Here is a 27,623-nt window from a genome sequence, read left to right on the forward strand (position 1 = left end):
CACATAGCTGAGTGAGGTGCACAGCTACCCATGTCAGTTTGAGAAAGCACCCTGCTGTTACCACTGTATTCGATGTTCCTGTCATGAGAGGATATTATTTTTATCAGTTGTTTTTCTGCATGTGTCAATATGGGCATGTTCATTTTACATGTTTACTTAATATGGTTCTTACATTGAGTTTTATATATTGAATCAACTGTATTCCCAAATACATCTCACTTCATCACAGTATATAATCACTTTAAATTCCTGCTCAATTCAGTTTGAGTTTTCTTTTTTTAATTAATAAAAGGATATATGTACATGTGTGCATGAATGTGTGTATTATATCTTTGACTTATTAGTATATTAGCAATCTTTCATTTTGAGTGATAATTGCATTTAGAATTCTTTGTTGGCAAATTTCTTTGTTTTTTCCTTTCAGAACTTTTAATATGTCATTTCATTTCCTTTTGACCTTTGTGGTTGCTACTGAGAATCTCATTAGGATATTGAGAAGCCCTTGTATATGATGAGTTGTTTCTCTCCTGCTGTTTTTAAATTTTTTGTCTTAAACTTAACAGTTTTGTTTATATGTATGTACGAGTTTGAGTTTTTTTTTTTAAATTAATAAAAGGATATGTATACATGTGTGTATGAATGTGTGTGTATTTTTGTATGATATCTTTGACTTATAGTATACTAGCAGTCTTTCATTTTGAGTGATAATTGTGTTTGTTTTTCTTTGAATGTTCTTAGTTGAAATAGATTATCATTTCCCTCCTTTCCTCCCTCAAGCTCCTCCCAGCCATTCTCCCTCAGACCCCTCCTATGCCTTTCTATGTTTAAATTGGTATTCTCTTATGTTTGTTACACATACACCCCCATCACACATGCACACACACACACACACACACACACACACACACACACACACACATATATATATATACACACACACCAACCCCCTGAGTCCATTTTGCTGTTTGTGTGTATATAGTTTAAAGACAGACCACTCTGCATTGGACAGCCAATAAGGGGACTCATCCCCTGGAGATGCTGGTTTTCCTTCTCCAGGCAGTCAAGAGTTGTTTGTAGTTTTTTGCCTAGAGGTGGGACTCCAGAACATGGGACCTCCCTCTTAACATGTCAGATGATATTTCTGCTGTTCTGGTTTTGTTTAAGTAGCTATTTCTAGAAGATCCCATTCAACAGTAAATGTCTTAGTTTTCTGACTTTACAATCTTCCTGCTTCCTCTTGTGGAGTGTGGCCTTTTTTAACTTGTGCTTCTTGGAGTTAAGATTGCTTGATATATAGATCAATGTTTTCATTAAATTCGAAAGTTTTGATAATTTCTTCAAACATTATTTGTGCCCCTTATTTCTTTCTCCTTTTTTAGGACTCCTCCTCCATGGTACATATATTTGGATTCTTTATTGTATCTGGTGGTTACTTTTCTCATTGCTGTGACAAAGTAACCTGACAGAGATAACTTGAGGGAGGAAGGTTTGTTTAGGCTCATGGTTTCAGAGAGATCTCTCTGCTCATGGTAGAGAAGGTGACTTGGGTTGTTTCTGTGGCCGTGTTTCTGGTATGGCAGCAGAGAAGGCTCATCACCATCTCATAATGCAAAATGCTTTTAGTTTACCTTTCAGTCTAGACAACCCTAGAAGTATCAAACAATCAAAAATGAACAAAGTCTGAAGTCTTTTCTGAGACTCAGGGCATGCTCTTAACTGTGAGTCTTTGTAAAATCAAAAAGGAAATTGCTTACTTCTAACATAAAGAAGAAATATTCTCATTCTAAGGTGGAGAAATGGGACCTAGCAAAAAAATATTGGACCAAAGCAGGAAGGACTCCAGTCCCTCAGGGCAGTCATTAAATTCTGCAACTCTGTGTGTCAAAAATGAAAAGCACACCTTAAAGGTTCTTCGATTCCCTGTTAAGGAATTTGCTTTAGTACTGTTGGGACTGACAGAGGTGGTTTTGATAGGAGTGAAGGAACACCATCAGCTTTGCATAACACCAAGAGTTTCTTGGTTAGACTATGAGAAGTTCTTTGAATGAGAGGCCTGAGGTGGAATCATTGGTGAATAGAAAGTCCTAGCAAGAGATGATAGTGCTATATCTTGGAATAGAAACAACAACAACAACAACAATAACAACACCATACCACAACACAAAACACCCAATAACCAGCTGGTGAGTTAGAGAAGGGTTTGGAAATACAATGGATCTGATTCGAATGTGGAGACTAAATGAGAGAGAAAATTATTTGCATTATTCCATTTGTAAAGCTATATTGGCATCTGTCTATTTAGGTGCTGAAGTGTTCTGGATTTTACTGTAAATAAATATATATGCATCAAGAACAAGAAACTAAATGATATTTTGTAGTTTCCTCTGGTTTTTGAAGTTGTTTGTTTGGTTTGAATTTTTGAGTCAAAATTATATTATACAGCCCTAACCTAGATTTGTTATATAGAACAGGCTGGCATTGGACTCACAGAGATGCATTGGCCTGCCTCTGCCTCCTGAGTATTGGTATTAAAGGTGTGCAATACTATCCCCAGCCCTGTAGTTTGCTTTTCAAAAAGGTATCTATGCCTAAGTTCCACTTCAGCTCCTGTAAACAACCACTGTGCATTTGGGAAAAGCTACCAAATCCTTTGAATGTGAAAACCTTATTCAAAGTATATCATTCCATCATCAGCACATGGAAAGCATGAGATTGGTTAGTTTTTGAGGAGAGATTAGGAAGCTCAGAGTTTTGGATTTTTATATTAATTTGTATGGGCCTTTTATAAATAAACCTGCAATCATTGATTCCTAAAGAATTATTGTATTTGTTAAAAAGGATATGGAATGAGATAAAGATATGCCAAACAAAAGTGGCTTTTAGCTTTAATTTTAATCAGGATTATGTGGGTTTTTTTTTTTTTTTGTGATAAGGGGCTTTTGTGTTGTTACCCAGACTGGTCTCAAATGACTGGCTCAAATGATCCTCCTGTCTCAGCCTCCCAAACCATAGGGACTATAGATAGTTGTCAATATGCTTAACAGTTATTTCAGGAAGTAAAAGAAAATCAACTTACCTGGACCTTTGGGCTTCCAGGAACTGAACCACCAACCAGAGAGCATGCATGGGCTGGACCTAGGCTCCCTGCGCATATGTAGCAGATGTGCAGCTTGGCCTTCATGTAGGTGCCCCACCCCAGCAACTGGAAAGGGGACTCACCCTGACTCTGTTATTTGCCTGTGGATTCTGTTCCCCTAGCTGGGATGCCTTGTCTGGCCTCAGTGGGAAAGGATGTGTCTAGTCCTGCAGTGACTTGAGGTGCCAGGGTGGGTTGGTACCCAGGTGGGATCTCCTACTTCTCAGAAGAGAAAGGATAGAGGGGAGGGGCTGTGTGAGGGGAGGATTGGGAGGGGGGAGCTGTGGTCAGGATGCAAAGTGAATAAATAATTAATGGATAAAAGAAGTGTAATATCAATATTATCCTTGAAGTGCTACAGAGGACAATTGAATCATCACAATAAAAAGATAATAATTATTTCCTTTTAATTGAAGAGAAAATCCTTTGGCTCCAAAAGAGAAATCCTCTCTATTTTCAGTTGCCTTTAAAAAAATTGAAGCTGTCATTAAAATCATACAATCTACTAAGAGCGCCCAAGGCTTATTGCCTTTCCTTGGGCAACAGTGTCTGCAAATGGTGTGTGTTATTGATTTCAAGCACATGGTTTTCAGTACCATTGCAGGGCTTCAGAAACTAATCAGATAAATAAATCTGTGGATTGATGACTTCTTTCCCTGAAAACCCAGTCATTTGCATAGTACTCCTTCTCAATCAGTGATTAGGTTACAATATATACTAGCAAATTTTTTTTATTTAATAATCTGTGGTCTTAGCTAAGCTAAAATTTTACTCTCTATATTGACCATTTACCTATTTAAAACTTAAAATTCTTATAAATCTGAGACTTGAGTGCCGTGTGCAGTTTTAGTTTAGCATAAGACAAGTTGCTTGTGGGTTAGTTCTATAAACCATTTCCTCTGTAGCTCAGCTGCACACAGCAAGAGCAGACTTCCCTAAAGTTGTATTCTAAACTTGCTATGAGCCCATTAGATGATGGTTTGTATACCAGAATCCGTGTAGCACATAGATTTGGAGAGTAAAACTGGTACAGTACTTTTCTGTTGTTAGCATCCATTGGGTTTTGGTAGAGATGTTTGGTAGCACTAAATGCCTCCATTTATTGAAAGTGCAAACCGTGTCAGGATCTTACCTGCATTATGTCTTTGAGACAGTTTTGTTGTACAGGCATATAGGTACTACTTGTGTATGTTGCATGAACACACACAGCTGAGAGTGTGTAGGTTAAGGGCCCATGAGCAATCTGAGTCTTGGTCAGTCTAGTACTGAAGCTTGGTTTCTTCTTCCATTAACAATAGCAAATGCTTTTCAATTTCTGTATGTGTGACATGGAATTATTGTTCATGTTTGGTTTAAGAATCAGGGAGTTTTCACTCCCAAACAATAGTGCATTGCTTAGAATTGATGTGCCTTATTGACAATGATGCTGAATTTGAAATAGGGATGTGTATAAAATAACAAAGTTAATATTTTATCATGAAAGTTACAGGGGAATTCTTCCTTTGGTATTTTTTTTGTTATTTTGACACAAATTAGAAATAAGCCATGTATTTTATGGCACTGAAACACTGGCTTCAGTGAACTTGTCACTGAATAATAATGTACTCATATGGCAATAGATTTGAACTGATGGTGCCAGCTAGAGCCTAGTCTCGGCACTTTTGGCTGTCTGTATTTTCAGAAGACACTCTACTGCTGAGCTTCTGTCTGCTGAAGGTTACATAGGCGATCTGTAGCCACTCTGTTCACTCAAGTCTGATTGATTAGTATCAGGGCTGGACACACTGCCTCAATATTAGGCTCTTGCAGCCATTTTTCCATGGCAGCTCTCTCAGAACAAGGGCCATAGATCTAGTTCCTCTACTAACAGTGGTCAACACCTGGGCTGTGTGTTTCCAGGTTCTTGGCATCTTATTCAGAGAACTGAAATAAAAGTGCACAAAAATTACAAAGTAACAAAGAAACTCTATTCAAAAACAAAGCCATAGTACCGATCAGATATGTTGTCAAGAGTGGTATCTGGTCACTTGAGCAAGAGATTATGCAAAGGCTAGAGGTTATTGTATAGCTTTTTTTATACAGTCTAAAGGAAGGAGGGCTTTTCTTATTAAGTGATATAGTAGGGCACTTCTGTATTTTGATTGACAGGTTTGGATTACAGAGCTTTTGCTTTCTGTATATTTCCTTCCTATAATGGGTCTGATTTTAGCCATATGCTTATACAATTATGCATAGGCTTAAAATGGTAAATAGAGAATTGCCCTTAAATGTTCACCCAGAGGACATAGCTTACCTTATTGTGCATGTGTACAAAACTACTGTAGGCCATATTGGTCCCCTTGCCTTCATACCCAGACATATGTAGAATATATTTGAATAGAAACTTTCCTCAAAGGGGGTATTTTGACAGTTGTTAGAGGAAAGGGGAACTTGTTGTTCAGAGCTGAGGTCCTAGATTAATAGAGGCATTGTAAGGAGACAGGTGTGTGGATAGTCCAAGGTAAGTGGAGTCAGGTTGCTAAGTTACCCCCCTGTGCTTGCCGCCTCACTATCAGAAGCCCTTTTTGTGCCCAGCACTATTTTTGTCAGTGAAGATATGATTCTTTAACCTTTCCTAGAAATGCTTCTTCCTTTTCATTTCAATCAAGACTTAGAATTCTCTCTCCTCTTGATCTTGCTTTCAAATAAAAAACTATCTTCATTTACTACTCTGCCCCTTGTTTGCTCTGTTGTCTGACTGGGGGTTCTCTCCTTGATTTGTTCATCACGCGGCCTCTCACCCAGGAGCTTAAGCTGTGCCTCATGGGGATTGGATCCCAACCCAGTCTTATTAAAGCTTGATATGCTGTATTTGGTGGCTGTCCCTGAAAGCTCTGAGGGGAGGTGATAAGGGGGTGGGTCTGAGGGAAAAGGGGAAGTAGGGGAGAGGAGAGACTGGGAGGAAGGGGAAACTGAAGTCAGGATGTAATATTTGAGAGCAGAGTAAATGAAAAGGGTATGTATGTACACACACACACACACACACACACACACACATATATATGATGTGCCTCGTGAAATCTGCTGTGGAAGTGCAAGTAATAATGATCTTTAAAGCAATAAAATGGTCAAAATGTGAGGCATTTCAAATGTTACTTAGTTAATCCTTACAAGAATTACATAAACTGGTTGGGGTTATTGTCTCCACTATAAATGGAGAACTGAGCTAAACCTTGTTTCTCTCATTCTAGCAACTAATTCTTAGTCACTTCCTCTTTCCTACCTTTGGTGTGTACTTTGCAAAACTTACTTTCATTATTTAAGTCAGTAAGGCATATGTAGTGGCTGTTCCTGGTTGTCAACGTGACTATATCTGGAATGAACTACAATCTAGAATTGGAAGGCTCACCTATGATCCTAATCTGGAGGCTCAGAGATATAAGTTTCTGACCTAGATCTTGGCATGGAGATCTTGAAGCATAGTGGCTATGAATTCCAGAAGATTAAGACAAGGAGATCTCTGAGTTCAAGATCATCTGGGATTAAAGGCATGGAGGCACATACCTTTAATCTGGGCCATACCCTCTGCTGGAGACCCACAGCCTTTAATCTGGGCTATACCCTCTGCTGGAGATCTATATAAGGACATTGGAGGAAGAAAGATTTACTCACTCTTCCTTGCCTGCTTGCCTTGTGGGACTGAGCAACTGCTAGATCCTTGGACTTCCATCCACAGCTGTGCTGCCCATTTTTGGGGAGTTGGACTATAGACTGTAAGTCATCGACAAATTCCCTAACTATATACAGACTGCCCATACGTTCTGTTACTCTAGAGAACTCGAACTAATACAGCATATTTGAATATTTTATTCATTTTTATAGTTTTTATATGTATATACAATGGATGTATCTTGATTGTATCCAACCAGTCATTCCTTCTGACCTCCCAGATTTGCCCCTTTAACCTTCATATATATCAATTTTTAAATAACTTATTGAGTCCAATTAGTGCTGCCTGTATGAGTGTGGGTAATCTACCAGTGGCTACACAACTGAAGAAAAGTGACTCCCCTCTCTCAGCAGCTATTATCAATTGCCAGTAGTTCCTCAGCTAGGGGTCTCATGAACCATGCCCCCCAGTCCATGCTGGGATTATTAACTAGTTTGACCTTGTGTTTGCCTTGTACTGATGACCACAGTTGCTGTGAGTTCATGAGTGCAACAGCCCTATGATGTGTAGAAGACATGCCGCAGCAGTCCTCCCTTTCCTCTGCCTCTCATATTCTTTCTGTCTTTGCTTCTGTGATGCTCCCTGCCTCGTGGGGTTAGTATAGATGTCTTTTTTATGGATGCACCCTCAACAGTCACTTATTTTCAGCACTTTGACCAGTTATAACTTGCATTGACTGCTGCCCACTTGCAAAAAGACTTTTCTTTGATCCACACTGAGAGAAGAACTAATCTATAAGTAGAGACAGAAATATGTAAAGGCAGTTGATAACATGCCTGCTTAGCAAAAACAACAGTAAGCTCTCCGCCTTAGGCCTGTGACCTCTGCATCTGTAGTCCTTTCTTTTATGTACTGTGATAAAATACCTTGACAAAAACCAGGTTTAGGAAGCAAAGCATTGTTTGACTTGCAATTCCAGAGGGGTATAGTTCATCATAGTGGAAAAGGCACAGTGGCAGAACATGAAGGCAGTTGACAGTCAGATAGTAGACTAGTCACATTTCACTCTCACACCAGAAACAGAGAACAGGAAGTGGGACCTGGTTGTAAAACCCCAGACTCCTCCCCCCAGTGAGGTTCGACCTCCTAAAGGTTCCATAGACTTCTCAAAGAGCAAGGGAGCAACTGTTAAAATATAGGAGCACATTTCTCATTCAAGTCATGGCACCATCCATGAACTTTGAAGAGGTTTAGTGTACCAAGCATGAATTCCTTCCCGTTGAGCAGACCTGAAATCCAATCAGAAAACATTGGATTCCCCACCTCACCTCACCTCACCTCACTTCACTTCACCTCACCTCACCTCATCTCACCTCACCTCACCCCACCCTACCCCACCCCACCTCACCTCAACTTCATCTCACCTCATCTCATCTCACCTCACTTCAGCTAACCTCACCCCACCTCACCTCACCTCACGCTACCTCACCTCACACTACCTTACCTCACTCCACCTCACCTCACCTCACCTTATCTCACCTCACCTCACCTCACTCTAGCTCACCTCACACTACCTCACCTCACTCCACCTCACCTCACCTCACCTTATCTCACCTCACCTCACCTCACTTCACCTCACCTCACTCCACCTCACCTCACTCCATCTCACCTCACCTCACCTCACCCCACCCCACCCTACCCCACCTCACCCTACCCTACCTCACCTCACCTTACCCTACCTCACCTCACCTCATCTCACCTCATCTCCCACCTCACCCCCGACCTTGCCCCTACTCCCACTTATTCCCCCACAGCCATGCCACTCATGGACACATATCAAAGCCCCTCTCTCTGAGGTTTTAGTTTTTAATTGATAAATGTTTTATACACTGTATTTTGATCATGTTTCTCTTCTCCCAGTTCCTCTCAGATTCTCCTCACCTCCCTACCCAACTTTATGTTCTTTTGCTGTCTTTCTAACAAACAAACCAAACAAAAAGCAAGAAAAAAAGTCAAGAAATGTCTCTCTTACATTCTTCTAGATGCCTGAAAAACAAGTCTTAAGCAGAACTCTTACTACAGCTACTGTGAGAACGTGTTGTGAGAGGAAACCTCAGAATCAGGTGGAAATTCAACCTGATAGCTTCTGTAGGGCTTGGGTCATCTTTCTTTGGAATACAACGTAAAAGTGAAGCAGAGACTAGATTATGGTGCAGTATTCTTGGTGGCAGGTGTCACAGAAGTGAAGCAGAGGCTGGATTATGGTGCAGTGTTCTTGGTGGCAGGTTTCACAGGCTCTGACTGTCATAAAGCTGTGTTATGTATGTCATAATGTCTGCTGTGTTTGCAAGCTCTGAACACGATTCCTACCAGTGACTCTGTGTCAGTCATCTTTATTTAATGGGTAGTTTCTTGCTGACCATAAGACAAGGAGCTAAAGAGAAAGTAGTTTCTGTGGAAGGGCTGATAGTTCAGAGTAGTGTTTGCTTTTGGTCGCATTTTGTTAATATTATTTTCGTAAAACTGGTTGTGGCAACTGTTGGTGTCTTGTAGGCAGTTAGGTGTTGCCCAGGTTGTGAGCCTGACTCCTCTGAGCTATGCTTCTCATATTTCATCGTGATATTGAGGGTCAGAATGCATTTCCCACATCTGAGTTGGGGGCTTACATCACACATTTTCTTAGCCAATAATTTCATGGAAAATTGCTGCCTTTTGGTAGTTCCTCTCTTATAGTACTCCAGAGAACATTCAAGATACAAATTACAGGCCAAACCCACAAAATGTTATACTGTATATTTATATTAATTGTTATCTATATAGCTATCTAACAATCATATTTGGACCTACTTTTCAATATACTAAAATTAAAATTATTTTTATTATATATGTATATATGTATGTGTGGGTAGATGTGGGCATGCCATAGCATGTATGTGGAGGTCAGGAGATGGCTTCTTGCCTTCCACTATGTGGGTGCTGTGCTTCAAACTTAGGTCGTCAGGCCTGGCAGCAAGTGCCTTCCCCTGAGCCACTCTTACTTTCAAACTGACTGTTTTTTGATTTGACAAGAGAGTGGGCTGTTTTCCTTTTCCTTACAGTTTCTTCTACTCTTTCGACATTTCTTGTCTCTCAAGGTCATTTCTCAGCACACCAGGCTTTCAATCCATCCCTTCTCCATCTTATTACCACTAGACCCACATGGAAAATCTAAAGCTGCTGCTTTGTTACAGAGGAATTCAAACTGACTGAGGTAAATGTTAGGGCTTGTAACTGCATTGGTCTGTGGCAGGACAGCAAGATTTCCACTGGAGTACTGAAACGTCTGTAGAGGTGACATCTCCACTCCTTTCTACTCTGCTAACTGGTTGCTACATCTCAGGTGACTCTTAGAAGGGATAATTCATTTTAGGGATAGAAGAAACCTCAAGATGTTAAGATTTCCTTTCTGACTTCCCAACCACTTGGCCTTCCTGCCTCTCCTCTAGCAGTTTGTTGACTGAGATGCCCTACTTGCATGTGTGACAGCTGTAAATGTTAGGAAGCCCTTTATGCTCTCATGAGCTTCTCATATATTCCCATGCCACCCCAACCACAGGGAGGTCTAATCCTTTGTGCCCAGGCTTCTTCAGTGTCACAAGGAAGCTCTCAGCATCCATTTTGAGAATCCTTACCTTATATAACCCCCTTCTTTCCTTGATTGCTTTTTATTTCTTTCTTTTTTCTTTCTTTTTTTTTAACATGGGTGATTCTAGCCCTCAGATTTTCACTGAGTGCCTCCTGTATGCAAAGAAGGGCCTGTGTGCTTCCTAGTACTGGTGATATAGGAAGAAAGACACTAGATAACAAGTCATCTGAGAGAAACAGAGGGGGGTAAAGGGGGAGAGGAAAAGGAAAAGGGGAGAGGGGGTGAAGGGGAAAGGGGAGAGGGAGAGGGAGAGAGGGAGGGAGGGAGAGAGAGTGAGAGGGAGGAAGAGAGTGGTCTTATTTTATCCAGCTTCTTTAAGTCAAGCTTTCTTTTTCTTAAATGAAAACTTTAAGATTTATTTATTTTACATTATATCTGTGTATGTAAATGTGCATTTATGAGTATAGGGGCTCACAGAGTCTAGAAGAAGGTTTCAGATCCTCCGAGGCTGGAGTTACAGTGGCTGTTTGACTTGGATGCTATAACCTGAACTTGTATTCTTTGGAAAGGCAGTGTGGAGCGTCGCTCCAGCCCCATCAAGCTATCTTTAATAACACTCTGTTCTTGCCTTTCACTCTCAGTCAGGGGCCTCATTTGAGACTGTCCTCCATTCTGTAGCTTAATCAGTCTGGAGTGTTTTGTACCTCAAAATAGAAACAAACAAACAAAACACAACAACTAATAGCTCACCTCGCCCAGTTACAATTTAAAAATGACTTATGTGTATCTAGGTATGCCTTAGTGCATGTATGTGCACCATATGCAGTTGCCTGCAGAGTTTAGAAGAGGGTATTGATCTCCAAAACTAGAGGCATAGTCGTGTGCTGCCTGATGTGTGTTCTGGGAATTGAACCCAGGTTCTCTGGAATAATAGCAAGCACCGTTGAGCTCTATCCAGCCCTCCATTAACTTAAAAAGAAATCCCTGAAACAATGCAGAATTTAAAGATATCACAAATAATTTTATAAGGCATAATTCCTGTGGGATCCTTAGTGGGATGGCAGTCAAGCTGGCTTCTGTAGTTGTGAGATTGTGTCCTGGGAAGTTCGTTTGCTTCCTCTCTAGGCTTCTGATCATGCTAGGAGGCACAGAGTGAACAGTGAGTATCTAGTCAGTCAGTCACGCTGCACATGGGCAGGCAGCCTATAAGGCTTCTTCTTGATTTGAATAGAACATATTTTTGACTGAATTGACTGACTATTTAGGTTTCTTGTAGACACAGTCCTAGCACAGAAAACTAAAAAATTGCTTTTGGCAAAGAAAATTGCAGCTAGTTATATCTCATAAAACCATTCTTGTGTTCATTTTCTTGAGGAAATTGCTGTAAGTGTATTTTCTAGGGCCAATATGTAAGAAACCTTTTTTATGATTGAATAAAAACTCAGAGATTTTTAGTATCAGCAATGTTCCACTGCCTTGGCTTGGTTCTGAAACTGAAGGGAATATCTTTAGCCAAAAGAAAGCTCGTCATTAGTCAATCCTGGCAGGATTTGAACTTACTTTACTTGCTTGATTTTATTCTTACAAATGTCCAGTTTTGGGGGACAGAAAGAAACATTATATCAGAAGCATCTTTGGTTTCCAGTAGAACTTTTTATATTTATGTTCATTTGAACATAATTTCATGATTATATACAAAAGATCTATTAGTCTTCTTGTTTACATAAAGGTTTGCGATGCTTAATTTTATGTCTCTAAAATATGAATAGTATTTGACTGCTTAGACTAGGATTTACTTTGTTAATAAATCTGTCAGATCAGTTTATATCTGAGAAAGAAATCCATATGAATAAACATTTGTCCTATTTTGGCTTTTGTTAATCTAATGTATTTTGAATTTAGCCACACCCTCATGCAAAAAGTTAACTTTGAAATCTAGTTCTTGTCCAGAAATTCTGCCTGTATTTATTCAATCTATTGTTTCAGAACTGTTGTGGTAAGAAGCATTACTTTGACAAATGTATTGGCTGTTAGGTTAGAGAACAGAAATGAAGCTCCTGGGCGACTCATAGAAACTCCTCCACTTCCTGGATGCAGCTACTGAATACCTCTGTGTTAACAGGCAGATCCGAAGGCTGGAGCAAGAAAGAACTGCGAGGCTGAGATCAGCGTGGGTGGCACTGTGATGCCAACTTACTGAGGACACGTGGGCACAAAGGAAATGCTGTCCCAACAAATCTAGAGGAACACCTGCTGTTAGATACTCCACATCCATCTTAAGATGAAAAAGTATTTGCTTACGTATTTAACATATATTGTATATATTTGAGAATTATAACATAATGGTAACACACACATATACCATTGTGAAGCAGATTAACATATTTATTATTTTATGTAGTTGTTTTGTGAAAGAAGCAACTAAAAGCGACTTATTTTTAACAGGATTCCCTAATACAACAGTTTTATTATCTTTAGATCCCACTGTGCATTCGATCCTCAGACTTGTTTATTCTGCACATCTGCTTCATATCCTTTAACTTTATTTGCCTATTTTCTCTTTCCTGACACTGTGTTGATAAACATTTCATTCTGTCTGTATATTTGAGATATTTTTGCTTTTCACTCTATGTATATGGGGAGTATTGTGTTTGGCTTATTTCATCTAGTATACCATCTTCTAGATTCATCCACATTGTGGCAAATGGCAGGATTTCCTTTTTTTTTTTTTTTAAATGAATTTACTTACTTTTAAATCCTGACTGCAGTTTTCCCTACCTCCTCTCCTTCCAGCCCTAACCCCATCTGCTTCTCCACCCTTGCTCTTCAGCCAAGAAGAGACCGCCCATGGATATGAAACAGCCTTGGCATACCAAGCTGCAATAAGACGGGGTGCATCTTCTCCTATTGAGGCTAGACAAGGCAGCCTTATGGCTTGGTAGGTTTAACAGTAAATATGGCCATCTTACCAAAAATGGTCTACAAATTCAATGGGATTCCCATAAAAATTCCAGTACAATTCTTTACAGACCATGAAAGAACAACACTCAACTTCATATGGGAAAATAAAAAACTCTGGATATCTAAAACAATCCTGTACAATAACAGAACTCCTGGAGGCATCACCATCCTTGGTTTCTAGCTGTACTACAGAGCAGTGGCAATGAGAACACCCATGTTATTGGTGTGAAACAGAAAGGCTGATCAATGGAATGGAATAGAAGACCCAAACATGGGATGGGGAACTAGGGGTGTCAGTCACAAAGTCCCAAATGTCAGGAAAGCAAGAGCCTCCCAGGACCCCATGGGAATGACAACAGCTGAAATACCCTACAAAGGGGAGGGAGAACCTGACAAGACCATAACCAGAGGTCAGACGTGGTCCCCTGTTTGAGGGAAGGCGCCACCCATCCATCTTCAAAATTTTAACCCAGAAGTGCTCCTGTCTAAAGGAAATACAGGGACAAAGGGTGGAGCAAAGACAGAAGGAAAGGCCATCTAGAAGCTTCCCCACCTGGGGATCCAGCACATATGCAAACACCAAAACCAAACACTATTGCTGATGTCAAGAAGTGCTTGCTGAAAGGAGCCTGATATAGCTGTCTCCCGAGAGGCTCTGCCAGATCCTGACTAATACAGATGCGGATGCTCACTGCCAGCCATCAGACTGAGCACAGGGATCCCAGTGGAGGAGTTAGGGGAAGGACTGAAGGAGCTGAAGGGTCCTTATCCGGCATCAATAGGAGGGGAGGCCCTTGGTCCTGTGAAGGCTTGATGCCCCAGTGTAGAGGAATGCTAGGGTGGTGAGGCAGGAGTGGGTAGGTGGGTGGGGGAGCACCCTCATAGAAGCAGGGTAAGGGTGGATGGGATAGGGGTTTGCAGAGGGGAAACCAGGAATAACATTTGAAATGTAAATAAAGTAATATCCAATTAAAAATATGACTTTTATACAGGCTATAACTTTTCTTTTTTCTTTTTCTACTGTTTTTTCTCTTTTTCTTTTTTCTTTTTTGGAGAGCTTATTGAAAGAAGGGAAAGGGCTTTATATAAAGAAAAGAAGACACAAACATAAATCCACATACCTATGGACACTTGATTTTTGACAAAGAATCCAGAATTATAGAGTGGGGAAAAAAGAAAGCATCTTCAACAAATGGTGCTGGTCTAACTGTATGTCTCCATGTAGAAGATTGAAAATAGATTCATATCTATCACCCTACATGAAACTTAAGTCCAAGTGGACCAAATACCTCAACATAAAACCAGATACACTAAACTTGATAGGATTACCTTCCTAAAAGATGAATCATATCTGTGTGTATCAGATTTTCTTATTCTCTTGTCCATCAACAGGAATTTAGACTTTTTACTTCTTGGCTGTTGTGAACGCTATAGTATCAAAGTGCAGGAACCAGTAGGATCATTAGGAGCGGGTGATCTCATCTGTGTGTTTGTACCCAGAGGAGACATTTCTGGCTTGTATGATAGTTCTATTTTTAATTTGTTTAGAAACTTCATACCATACTCCCTGTCATACTGTATGTAGCAGTCTCCATTTTTTTTTTTACCAGTGATGTACTAGGTTTCACATCCTCAGCAGTATTTATTACTGCTTGTCTTACAAAAATACATATAGGTATACATGTATTTGTATTAATTACTTTATTTGTTCATATTTCAAATAATATCCCCCTTCCTGGTTACTTCTCTATGGCCCCATCCCATTCCCCCTCCCCTTTGCCTCTATGAGGGTGTTCCTCTGCCTACTTACCCACTCCTGCCTCAGTGTTCTAGCATTCCCTTATGCTGAAGCATCAAACCTCCACAGGACCAAGAGCCTCCCCTCCCATTGATGTCAGGCAAGGCCGTCCTCTGCTATGTATGTAGCTGGAGCCATGGATCCCTCCATGTGTACTCTTTTGTTGGTGGTTTAGTCACTAGGAGCTCTGGGTGGTGGGGTTAGTTGATATTGTTCTTCCTTTGGGATTGCAATCTCCCTCAGCTCCTTCAGTTCTTGCCTGAGCTCTTCCACTGGGGTCCCTAGGCTCAGTCTGATGGTTGGCTGTATCTGCATCTGTATTGGTCAGGTGCTAGCAGAGCCTCTCAGGGGACAGTTTTATCAAGCTCCTGTCAGCAAGCACTTCTTGGCATCAGCAATAGTGTCAGGGTTTGGTGTTTGCAGATGGGTTGGATACCTAGGTGGGGTGGTCTCTGGATGACCTTTCCTTCAGTCTCTGTTCCATTTTTTTGTCCCTGTATTTCCCTTGGGCAGGAACATTTCTGGTTTGAAAATTTTGAGATGGACGGGTGGCCCCATCCCTTACCTATTTACTGGAGGTGGTTTCTATAGATTCTATCTCCCCTTTGTTGGGTATTTTGGCTAAAGTCATTGACATTGGGTCCTGGGAGCCTCTTACTTCCCCGGTGTCTGGGACTTTCTAGTGGCTGTGTGTGTTTACATGAGTGTGAAGGCCAGAACACACTCTCAGTTGTCATTCTGGGAACACCATTCTCTTCCTTTAGACAGGGACTTTCGATGACCTTGAGCTCAGTAGTTAGTCTAGACTGGCTGGTCAGTGAGCCCTGGGATCCGCTTGTCTCTGCCTCCTCAGCACTGTGGTCACAAGCCTGCACCACCATGCCTAGTATTTTTACTTGGGTTCTGAGAATTTGAACTCAAGTCCCCAACTCATAATAGGGTTATTTGGTTCTCTGGAGTCTAACCTCTTGAGTTCTTTGAATATATTGTATATTAGCCCTCTATTGTATATAGGGTTGGTAAAGATCTTCTCCCAATCTGTTGGTTGCTGTTTTGTCCTATTGACAGTGCCCTTTGCCTTACAGAAGCTTTGCAATTTTATGAGGTCGCATTTGTCAATTCTTGATCTTAGAGCAACAGCCATTGGTGCTCTGTTCAGGAAAATTTCCCCTGTGCCCATGTGTTTGAGGCTTTCCCCCACTTTCTTCTATTAGATTCAGTGTGTCTGTTTTTATGTGGAGGTCCTTGATCCACTTGGACTTGAGCTTTGTATAGGGAGATAAGAATGGATCAATTTGCACTCTTTGTCACCTAACTAGCTCTCTCACAATTTCTGTTCAACATAGTCCTATAAATACCCGTAGGAACCAAACAAACAAACAAAAAATTAGAAGCATTTGTGTGTATGCATGTATTGTGTGTGAGAGAGTGTGTTGTGTGAGTGTGTGTGAGTGTGTTTTGAGTGTGTGTTGTGTGTGAGTGTGTAGTGTGTGAATGTATGTGTATATATTATGTGTGAGGATGTGAATATGTGCATATGTGTGTATATGTGAGTGAGTGTGTTGTATGTTGTGTGAGTGAGTGTGAATGTGTGTGTGTTTGTATGTGTGAGTGTTATACATGGTATATTCCTGAGTATGTGGGTATGTTCACCTGTTCCTGCACATGTGAAGGCCAGAGTTTAACTTTGAGTGTTTTTCTCAGTTGCTTTTCACTTTATGTTTTGAGAACCTGAGTGAGATTACTCATTGTGATAGACTGTTGGGCCAATGAGCTTTGTTCACCCACCTCACTCTTAATTTCCATCCCACCCCACCCCCACTGGCCCCAGCACCAGGGCTGCAGATACATGGAACTATACCTGGCTTTGGGTGCTGAGGATCTGAACTCGGGTCTTCACGCCTGCACAGCAAGTGCTTTACCCACCAAGCCATCTCCTTATCCCTGGAAACATGCTGTTAGGAGCAGGGCTTAATGAGAAGAAACTCAGCTATAGCTTAAGTATGCCTTTTCATTGTAAACCATTTTATAGATTTCTATAAAAATTTTCTTCTCATTGTTAAAAAATAAAACCCATAGCATCATCATCATTAGCACATCCATAGAGTGATGCCTTATTCATTTGACATGGGACTTTCTACACCTGCCAAGAAAAAACACTATTTGCCTGAACATAAAAGCTGTTATTTGACCATCTATTCCATTGCTCTGAGTCATTGATGGTTACAGGACTTATATTTTTCTTGTAATGCAAAACAGTTTCTTCTAGGTCTGAAGTAAAATCATTTCATAAAATGTATGCAGGAACACTTCAATTATCTTTGTCTTGCTTTATATACTTGAAAATGAAGTCAAGCATTTGTAAGATTGCTCTCTTTTTCTGTCCCTCTCTCTCTCTTTGTGTGTGTGTGTGTGTGTGTGTGTATACGTGTACAAGTAAATAGGCATACATGTGCATGCACCAGGACTTAACCTTAGTTGTTCTTAGGAGCCATCTGCTTTTTTGCTTGTTTATCTTATAAGAAATGGTCTCTTACTGGGACTTGGGCTCTCTGATTGGGCTAGGCTGTCTGGTCCTCCTAGTCTCAGGGATCCTCCTGATTCTGCTCCCCAATGCTGTAGTTATAAGTATGCACCACACACAGAGATTTTTATGGGGGTGTTCGGGACTGAACCCAGGTCCCCAGGCTTGGGCAGCCATGGCTTTCCCTCAGCACTGTTTCCCTGCACCTCTGGAGGACACTTTACATGTGCTGTTCCTCACACTTGCCATTGTCAGTTTAAACAGCAAAAGTTGTTTCTTCACTGCTTTGATGAAAGGCTACACTGACTTGTTTATTATTTCTAAATGATTTTAGAACATGTAGTACATATTACATTGTGTAAAAACAAGTATAACACTTGAAAATTTTTTGCTTTCATTCACAAATGAAACTGACTAATAGAATCCGTTCTTTGTTATGAGAGTCATTCACATGGTAAAATTTTGGCTATATGAACTGGATAGAATGGAGCTAGATGGCTAGCCTGTGCTTCAAAGTTTGTATGAAAATCATTCACATGCTGTCTTAGTTAGGGTTTACTTGCTGTGAAGAGACACCATGACCAAGGTAATTCTTATAAAGGAAAACATTTAATTGGGGTTATCTTACAGTTTCAGAGACTTAGTCCATTATCATCATGGTGGGAAGCACAGCATCATGCAGACAGACATGGTTCTGGAGAAGCCAAATGTTCTACATGTTGTTCTGAAGGCAGCAGTTATCTTCCACAGGCAGCCAGGAAGAGGATCTATCTTCCGAGCCGGGAGGAGCAGGAGTATAGGCATCCACATTAGCTGCTTACACAGTGACATACTTCATCCAACAGGACCGTACCTCCTCCAATAAGGTCCCACACTCCCTATGGCCAAGCATTCAAACACATGAATCTATAGTGACCAAACTTGTTCAAATCACCACATCCACTAAGTGTAGGAATGAACTCTGCTGTGACACTCTCTGAGTAGGGTGATCAATACTTTGAAGAAATTAAAGTGAGGAGAGGGGACTCGAGGCACAGGCTTTCTGTTTCAGTGAGGCGGATAGGAAAGCCCCTCAAATGAATAGAAGCCGTGTGAAACAAATGACTGAGAGAGCATATTCTCACTGAGGAAGCAGAAGGCAAAGCCCTGAGTATAATCAGGAGCAGCAAAGTGAGCTATGAGACCAAGACTGAGAGGTAGGAATAGGGCTATTTATTGGATTCAATGGGGCTATTTATTTGGCTTCTCCAGAACCATGTCTGTCTGCGTGACGTGGGGCTTAAAGATCTTAAAGTTTGTTCCTTTAACCAAAGTTTTCTATTGACTGCTTGCTTAGCATTTGCTTTTTCTGGCTTTCATGAAGTTTTTAGAGCATGCAGTTTCTTTTTTAAAATGCTTGTGTGTCTATGTATGTGGCTTTTGTGTGTGTATGTGTTAGTGCAGGCACATATGTGCTGCAGTGCATGTGGGGAGTCAGCAGCTTTCCACCTTATTTGAGATGGTTTCTTGTTCACCATGGGCTATGCTAGGCTAGCTGGCCTTCATGCTTGTACGGATGCTTCTTTCTCCACTTCCCATCTGGATGTAGGGCTACTGGGGTTACAGATGTGCATTACCATGTCTGGATTTATGTGGGTTCTGGGTTCTAAACCTGTGTATTTACACCTTCATGGCCTTCTAAGCCATTTCTATACTCTTCAGAACACCTGTCTCTTTTTGAGAAGAGTGGTGATGGTATTGTATAAGTCACATAGCTACTCCTAAGGTCATATATATAGGATGTCAAGGAGCATATTGCTACCTCTAACAAAACTGGGATTCTGTTAGTAAGAAATAATGGGACAATAAATATTGGATAAACAGCTAGCAGTACCTTTTATAAAATCCTGTGGGCCTGGTGACTTCCATGCTATACAGAGTGCTATTATATCAATCACAGCAAAATTGAAAGATTCCCAATTTTTTTTATGAAATGACTCAGAATTTCATCTCAAAAACTAATAGATAAATCTGAAAGGAAAAAAGTTAACTTATTAATGTAACTGAAAACTCAAATTACAAACATGTCACCTTTCCAGTATCCTTAAAAAAGAATTCATCATTCAGGATCACTTAGGGTCTACAGTATAATAGCAATAATATCAGAAATGCTTTTAATATTGGAAAATTAAAATCCAAATGCAAATATAATGTTACATATCAAAGTCCATGTAATAAAAATTATGATAAGCAAAATTGATAAAGAACTTGACAGAGGTCAGCACTTAGTTCTGGTTAAAAATCATCTTACGTAGCCTCACTATCATCACCTTGTCTTCTAAACCTCTGTTCATGCCCACAGACAAAAACTCCCATCAACCCTAATCACAGAAACGTCTCTTTCTAGTCCAAGGCACTGAGAATAAGCAACAGTTGTGGGTTCAGCCCTAAATAAGATATTTACACCACTCCCTGTCAGGTTCAGGGTAGATTGCAGAGGAGGGAGTGGATATAGGATGTAAGAGCTGAAAGACAGGGTAAGGAGCTGCGAATGCCATCCATTAGACTCAATGCAAACATTGCGATCATCAGTTCACCACCGTGAACCTGCACATGACTGGCCCTATCAGTTGTGGAAGGGCGAATAGAAACCACCCTTACTGCTGAACTGTTGGTTGTTAACAGATTCTGGGATGAGAGAACCCCTGTCTTCAGTTGTGCAGCCACTCCTGAGCTTGTCAGCTCCAAATACATGGTCACACAGACAACCCTGGTTAAACTCAGGGGCAGGAGAGGATCACAGAACAACATGGATAGGCATGAATGTGTGGAAACCTTGCTAATTAAGTCACAGTCTACTATTGTCCGAACAGCTTTCTTGAGCTCTGCACAAAATGGATGACTTCCCTTTACCAGCAGGGTTTCTCCTTCTCTAACCTTGTCTGGGGATCCCGACCTCCAGCATCCTATATGTGGGGAAGATGGAGTCCTGATTGGCAGACTCCAAGTTCAACTTCCTCTTTCCCCTTCCCTCCTCTACCCAACCCCTAAGAACCTGCCTAGCGAGTGACTAGGATTGCTGGAATGCCTCTCCATGCAAATGAGGCATTTAGAGAACTTTAAAACTCTAGCCAGCTATTTTTATTTACCCTGAAAACTTTCCCTCTCTCTAAGGTCCATATATACCCTGGTTCACCCCAAATAAAGTGTATGCATTCAAGCCCACCCTGAATAAAGTTTGACCAGGATCCTGTAGAAACCCACTTGTTCTGGAGTTTGCCTCATCCTTCTATTCCAGTGTTTAACAGTATCAAGCAGAGGATGTGGAACCACAGCTGGACCCCAAAATACATATCACCCCACACATGAACACGAGAAAGAAATGTATAGGGGAAGGAGTGAGGGGAGGCAGGTTGTAGGAAGAGGGAGAAGGTAGGGGGTTAGAATGATCATGCATTTGTACCTGTATGAAATTGTCAAAGAACAGATGTAATTAATAAAAAGAAATAACTAGCCCTAAGTATCTGAGACTAGAAATATAGTTCTTTAGTAAATTAAGAATATTTAATTTCTTATGCTAGCAAGTTTATTCCTCTTAGGATAAAAGTATATTTTATATCTCTCAAGTCGGTGAAGCTGCCTATAAAATATACTTTAAAAGAATATCAGAACTAGGGTGACATAAAGACACAACAATGCACTCCTTTTTGCTTCTGCGAGTTTTCCAAGGCATTTTCCGATCTGTGTCACGGGGCTCGTTCTCTTTTCCCTCTCCAGCTCCCACCTCTCCAGCTGGCCTCTGCGCAAGCAGTGGTCCCAGGCTGGTAGAACTCTGCAAATCCCAGTACTAAACTTAAAAACGTACCCATTTATTCCCCTGTAAAAGGAAGGCTACTTTTTAATATTTCCTTTGAACTTTTATAATTAAATAGTTTTATTAAATCAAATTATTCTTTTCCTTTAGTGAACTGTATTAGAGATATTTACTGAGATATTTACTACTAGGCTAGAGCTTTAAATCATGAAACCAGTATGTTCTACACCAATATGTTTTTAATTTTTAGCTATAATCACATTAAGAAATAAGCTAAGTTGTTGTAATAAGTTGTTGAAATAAGTTGTTGTTGGTAATAACCATGCTATGCTCCAGTTTTGTTTTAAGTATGAACATTTCTTGGTGGAATCATTTGGTTCTAGTTGCTGGTTTTCCTGAGATTGTCAGGAGGTAATAGGGTAGGATTTTGCTAAATGGTGCCTTCTTTTCTGCCCACAGCTCCCATGCGTGAAGTGCGGTACCTCATTAACCCAAGGACTTCACCAACAGGAAGCTGTATTCTTTACCAGCAACCCACCACATCCCTTTTGATCTGGTTTTCTTTTTCAAAAAGTGGAAACATTTCTTTTGAGTTATTTTTGTTGCAAATTGAAGCAAATGGCTGAGCATGGCTTGGACGACATCCCTACAGCCTGCCCCCACTGTGCGTCTTCTCAGGCTGGTCTACTTTGTGTGTGTCCGGCAGGCAATTCTCCAGTTCTGGTGGTGGAAATGTCACAGACATCAAGTATTGGTAGTGCAGAAATTTTTGCTTCACAAGAGAGAAAAAAAGAAAGAAATGCCAGCAGAGAATCTTCTCTAAAAGATTTGGTAAATATTGAAGATTCTGCAACTCAAGTTGACAGCTCATTCTTTAAGTCACTCCTTAATCTGTGAGCCCTTCTCAGCTAACCCATTGCCTTCTTAGGATTCTTAAAGAACTATGTGATTCCCATAGAAGGTGAACAACGTTGGTTAGTTATATGTTTTATGATACTTTCAGTCACTGTCAAAATTATTTCTCAGAATCCCAAACAGTTAAAATTATTAGTCCAGCTCTTTAAAACTGTTTATAGAGGAAAAAACTTTTCTAAGTTCAACTAAATAGGACTTTTTGATCATTTTCTTCAACTGATATAGAGTAAGATTTATGATGAAGGTTAACGTGTAATCCGTAGCTTCATTATCTAAGATAAAGTTCTTGTTGCAAATTGAAGCAAATGGCTGAGCAAAAGTGTTAAGGGTTCAGTTTGGGGATTATAGTTACAACTTTAGGAATTACTCTCTCATTCATGCACTGACATTGGCAATACAGTATACTAAAGTAGCCAAATAAGCGATATCTTTCAATATAGAAACTGGACAATCTATTATTGTAGTGTGTACAGGTCAAGACACTTTGGGAAAGAAGTGGGAATAGATCAATAGCACGAGAACAATTTCTAACTTTCGAGATCTACTCTTTGCAGAAATAAAAAATATACTTTAAAAGGCTGGTTCTCATGACTTTCAAATAATGTGTGAATTCCCAGTCAAACTCATTTGGCTGCATTCATCTGTGTGAAGAGCATAGTGGGGACGATAGTCTATCTAGTGTAAGTTTGGTGATAAGGAACAGTAAGGTTAAAGAAAGTCGGACCCTGATTCTTCACCTGAATCTTCTGACACTTGCAGCTTCACTTGAAGGTCTTTTTTAGTCTAGTGAGCCAGTGACTTGTACTGTACTCTGGATTTGAAAACGACAGTCAATTATTTTATATACAGTAAACTCTATATGTATAGTATCCACTAAAGCTTATCCCACTTAGACTTCACCATTTAAAGAATATTTGATCTTAAGAGTTGTTTTTCAAAATTATCTTTTGGCCCTAGTCCATAAGAACTTCAAATGTGGAGAGAAAACCTCAACCACAATGGAGTCGGAGCAATGTCACGGAAGGAAAAGTCCCACACATAAGAATGGACAATGGCGCTGATATCGAGGTATGGAGAAAGCCAGCTGAAGAAGCTGCTAGAGAGGCTCAGGTTTCTTCTTCTTAGAATTTTGTTTCATCTTTTAAACAAAATTTACTTATTTTAACTTAAAAATTTCACAATATATTTTGACAGTGTTTCTCCTCCCCCAACTCTTCACTTTCTCTATCCACTCAACTTTATCTTTGTTCTTCTGTCTTTCAAAACAAAGCAAAGCTCCCACAAAACACAAAAAGCAAAATAAAGACCCAAAAGACAAAGATATGAAAAGTTCACACACACACACACACACACACACACACACACACCAATAAAAAAACAAACAACAAACCACGGAGTCCATTTCTTTGTTGGCTAAGTACTCCTGGGCGTGGGGTCTTCACTGGAGTGTGGTTGATGTATGCACAGTGACACTCCATTTGGAGAAAACTGACTTTCTCTTTGCCAGCAGCTGTCAATTGCAAATAGCTTATTGGTTATGGGTAGACTTTGCGTCCACTTCTCCCTTTAGTGCTGGGACCTGACTGGCTTGAGCCTGTGCAGGTCTTAGGAGTGCTGCCATAGTCCCTGTAAATTCATATGTAAACATAAGACTAGAGAGGTCATGGGCCCTATGGGAAAACCTAAACCTAGCATTCTGCTAAAGGAACATAGCATTAACGGGAGTGCTGATGCCATGGTGCCATCCCATAGGTAAGAGTCCTTCCTGCTCAGCCTCATCTGGGAGGCTTCGTGCAGCAGATGGGAACTGACACAGAGACCCATGACTGGACAATGTGCTGAGATTCCTGGATCACTTAGTTCTAATGTGACCTCTTCATTTACATCCCCTAAAGGCTCAGGGATCTATGCAGAGGAAGAGGCAGAGAGATTGTAAGAGCCAGAGGTAATGGCTGACTCCAAGGAAAGACACACCAGATGAGAACTCTTAGGTTTCCTCTAAGCCAATGGTTTGTGAAAGAGACAATTGAAAAGGAAACCTGAAGAAAGGAAGTAAAGACCACAGTAAAAATTTCAAGCACATTGAAGGTTCTACTAAAGGAATTGTAGACTATTTCCCGCTTATGCAGGGCCATGGGATTTCACCTAAACTAGGAGTATTTGCACTAAGAATCTTTCCCTAAAGGCAGTAGTACACTCTTTGTTCAGACTTTTTGATGATTCAGAGGCCAGTTTTACATAGCTCATCTGCTCACTGCTTTGGTGATCTCACCATTCCAGCTCCAGTGCTGGGGGAGAGAAAGAGAACTGTAAGCAGCAGAGCACAGGAGGCCTGTGGTCTGTTTCACTGTGCAAGCGAAGGCAGCTGCACTGCCAACCACTACAACAGTTGGAGTGGAATCTCTAGGGGAGGCCTCAGCTGCCTGACCCCACACAGGCATCACTGGTGGCACCGCCTCAGCTGGTGTCCCATGCCCTGTGCGTGATCAGTTCAGAAACTCATCTGTACTCTGCTGATGATCTGCATCCAGAAACTTACGCATGCTAATCCTCAAGAAATGAAAAGGAGTTTTGTTGTGTGGCTTTTATTTTATACTGTGAACCAGAACCCTGCTGTTGGCCAAACTAGTTCATTTTCTCTTTGAAAACAAAAGCTAAATGATAAATCAAAAGATTCTTGGTTTAGATCTACACAAAACAGAATTCCTCTTCCCTGGGCAATCTTTCAGTATTGTATGTTCATTCTTAATACCTGGTGAATGCCACAGAGACAGAGGAACTCTTTTTTGTTTGTTTGTTTGTTTCCAGGAATTCTATACCTTTGGAAGAATATTGGGACAGGGGAGTTTTGGAATGGTCATTGAAGCTATAGACAAGGAAACGGGAGCTAAGTGGGCGATTAAAAAAGTGAATAAAGAAAAGGTAAGGCTTTCTGCGTGTCATTCCCAGGTCAGTGCGGGGGTGGGGGGCAGTGCAGTTTCCCCCATAACCCATCATGTCTTCCCTTGAGGCCAGGACTGGACTAACTGCTGGAGAAGTGCGGGTCTACTCTAATCTCCTGTGAAGGAACTAGTTCCTGTACTCAGGCAGACTCGTGCTGTCTGGAAAATTCAAAAGCATCAAGAGAACCAGTATAATTAAATATGTAAACTTTACAAGTAAATTTGAAGTCAGAACTAGTGCTCAGTATGTGCAGGTAGAGGGCTATCAGCATAGATAGCTTAGCTGGAAGTAAATCTGTTGCCCTTCCTGAGGTGTTTGATGTATGTTTCTTCTATATTCTCATTTAATTGTGTTTCTTTACTGTTGGCCAATCACCCTTCCAGTTGAGTCTACTGTCCCTGTATATCTGATGACTCTCTCTGTGTTAGTAGTTGGCAGAGAACTGAGCTTCTCTTTAAGGCAAAATCTAAGACCTCAAACTTTACATCAGCTCACTATCAACTTTTAAAAATTTGTCTGTCTGGATAAAGAAGCAAAATGTCTTGGATTTGTGATAATAAGTATTGGATCTATAAAATTAAGCAGTAATCTCTATGCATTTTAAAAAATTGCAGTACATTCCTGAGTTTAGTGAGGTGACATGTCAATTTTAATAAAGCAATTAAGAGCCTTTTTAGCAGTTTTTACAATTTTTTTGAAGCACATTACAGGGCTGCCCGGCATGCTGATTCTTTGCTTTTTTGTGGTCAAAAGTGTTAAGGGTTCAGTTTGGGGATTATAGTTGCAACTTTAGGAATTACTCTCTCATTCATGCACTGACATTGGCAATACAGTATACTAAAGTAGCCAAATAAACGATATCTTTCAATATAGAAACTGGACAATCTATTATTGTAGTGTATACAGGTCAAGACACTTTGGGAAAGAAGTGGGAATAGATCAATAGCACGAGAACAATTTCTAACTTTCGAGATCTACTCTTTGCAGAAATTTTCACTCTTCATGGTCACTATTTCTCTGAGCCTCTAGGTTAAGCTTAAAATGTATCTTTATCATACATGAGCAGGCTGTAGCAGAGTGGTGGTCAGTATCCTCCTCATGTAAACCATGAAGGCTGAACAGGAAAAAGAACTGGAATCAAGAATGCCCCTAAGTAAAAATTTTAACTAGAATATGTTTGCTTTATGATCAGTCTTTTTCCTTAAGAATCACTATGTACTTTCCCAAACTGGAGCTAAAGGTACGTGCAGAAATCTGTCCTTTGTTACCTCTTTCAGGAATATTTTTATCTTGAGAAAAGACCCATAAAGGAGGAGACTATTTATTTTCAGATAATGGCAGTTTCAGTATCAGGGGAGATGATGTGGGCTAGAATTGGAGAAGATAGAGAGCACCCTAGAATTTTCTAGATGAAAAGACAATCTTGCATACATCTGAAGGGCTTCCTGGAGGTAGCTTCACTACCCTTTGTCCCCAGGCACAGTAAGGCTTAGATGTTAGGAGATGCACTGGGTTTGGTTTGGATTAGTCTTAAGGTAAGGTCTCTGCCTTTCTTTTTCTCTTCAGCTTACTAGGGAGACCCAGAAGTAACAAATTCTAGGTTAATTGATAATATAATACAATATAATATCATAAAATATAATATATTACATATGTATTATATATGTAAATTAAATCAAAACAAGATAATTTTTTGGTGTAAAGCCAGCTCCAATTGAGATCCCAAGAAGATTTTGTTTTTGTTACACTGATGCACAACGATCACTGTGATTGAAAGAAATATCAAAAAGATACACTAGATTTGAAATGAGGGCCAGAAGCTATGTTTAGCAAATTTATGGAAACAGTTCAAGAGATTGATCAAGGCTAAATGAAACACGACTTGAAAATAGACTAAGAAAAGAAGGGGCATAATTTGATCTGATTTTGGAATGGGGGATTCATTTCTCCTCCATTTTTCTTCAGAAAGGAGCAGGCCTCCAAGGGCTATCAACCCAACATGACATAAGAAGTTCTTATCTGTACTGGCTAGTTTTGTGTGTCAACTTGACACAGGCTGGAGTTATCACAGAGAAAGGAGCTTCAGTTGGGGAAGTGCCTCCATGAGATCCAGCTGTTCTCAATTAGTGATCAAGTGGGGAGGGCCCCTTGTGGGTGGTACCACCTTTGGACTGGTGCTCTTGAGTTCTATAAGAGAGCAGGCTGAGCAAGCCAGGGGAAGCAAGCCAGTAAGAAACATCCCTCCATGGCCTCTGCATCAGCTCCTGCTTCCTGACCTG

The 27,623-nt window shown here is 40.4% G+C and overlaps 1 protein-coding gene across 2 annotated transcripts in view; it reads left to right on the forward strand.

Annotated features, from left to right (window-relative positions):
* The first annotated feature begins 6,452 nt into the window (after nucleotides 1–6,452).
* The window catches only part of Stk33 (serine/threonine kinase 33), a 92,842-nt gene continuing 71,671 nt past the window's right edge, over nucleotides 6,453–27,623 (forward strand). Inside the window, exons 1-4 of one of the 2 annotated variants that reach the window (XM_052155171.1) lie at nucleotides 6,453–6,888; nucleotides 21,946–22,317; nucleotides 23,359–23,469; nucleotides 25,210–25,323. In XM_052155171.1, coding sequence (XP_052011131.1) covers nucleotides 22,105–22,317; nucleotides 23,359–23,469; nucleotides 25,210–25,323 — 438 coding nt within the window. In that variant the 5' untranslated portion in view covers nucleotides 6,453–6,888; nucleotides 21,946–22,104. The remainder of the gene's footprint in view (nucleotides 6,889–21,945; nucleotides 22,318–23,358; nucleotides 23,470–25,209; nucleotides 25,324–27,623) is intronic. The other variant, XM_052155179.1, reaches the window with a different exon arrangement.

The sequence above is a fragment of the Apodemus sylvaticus genome, chromosome 1 (genome assembly GCF_947179515.1).
Source record: "Apodemus sylvaticus chromosome 1, mApoSyl1.1, whole genome shotgun sequence".
Classification (NCBI taxonomy): domain Eukaryota; kingdom Metazoa; phylum Chordata; class Mammalia; order Rodentia; family Muridae; genus Apodemus; species Apodemus sylvaticus.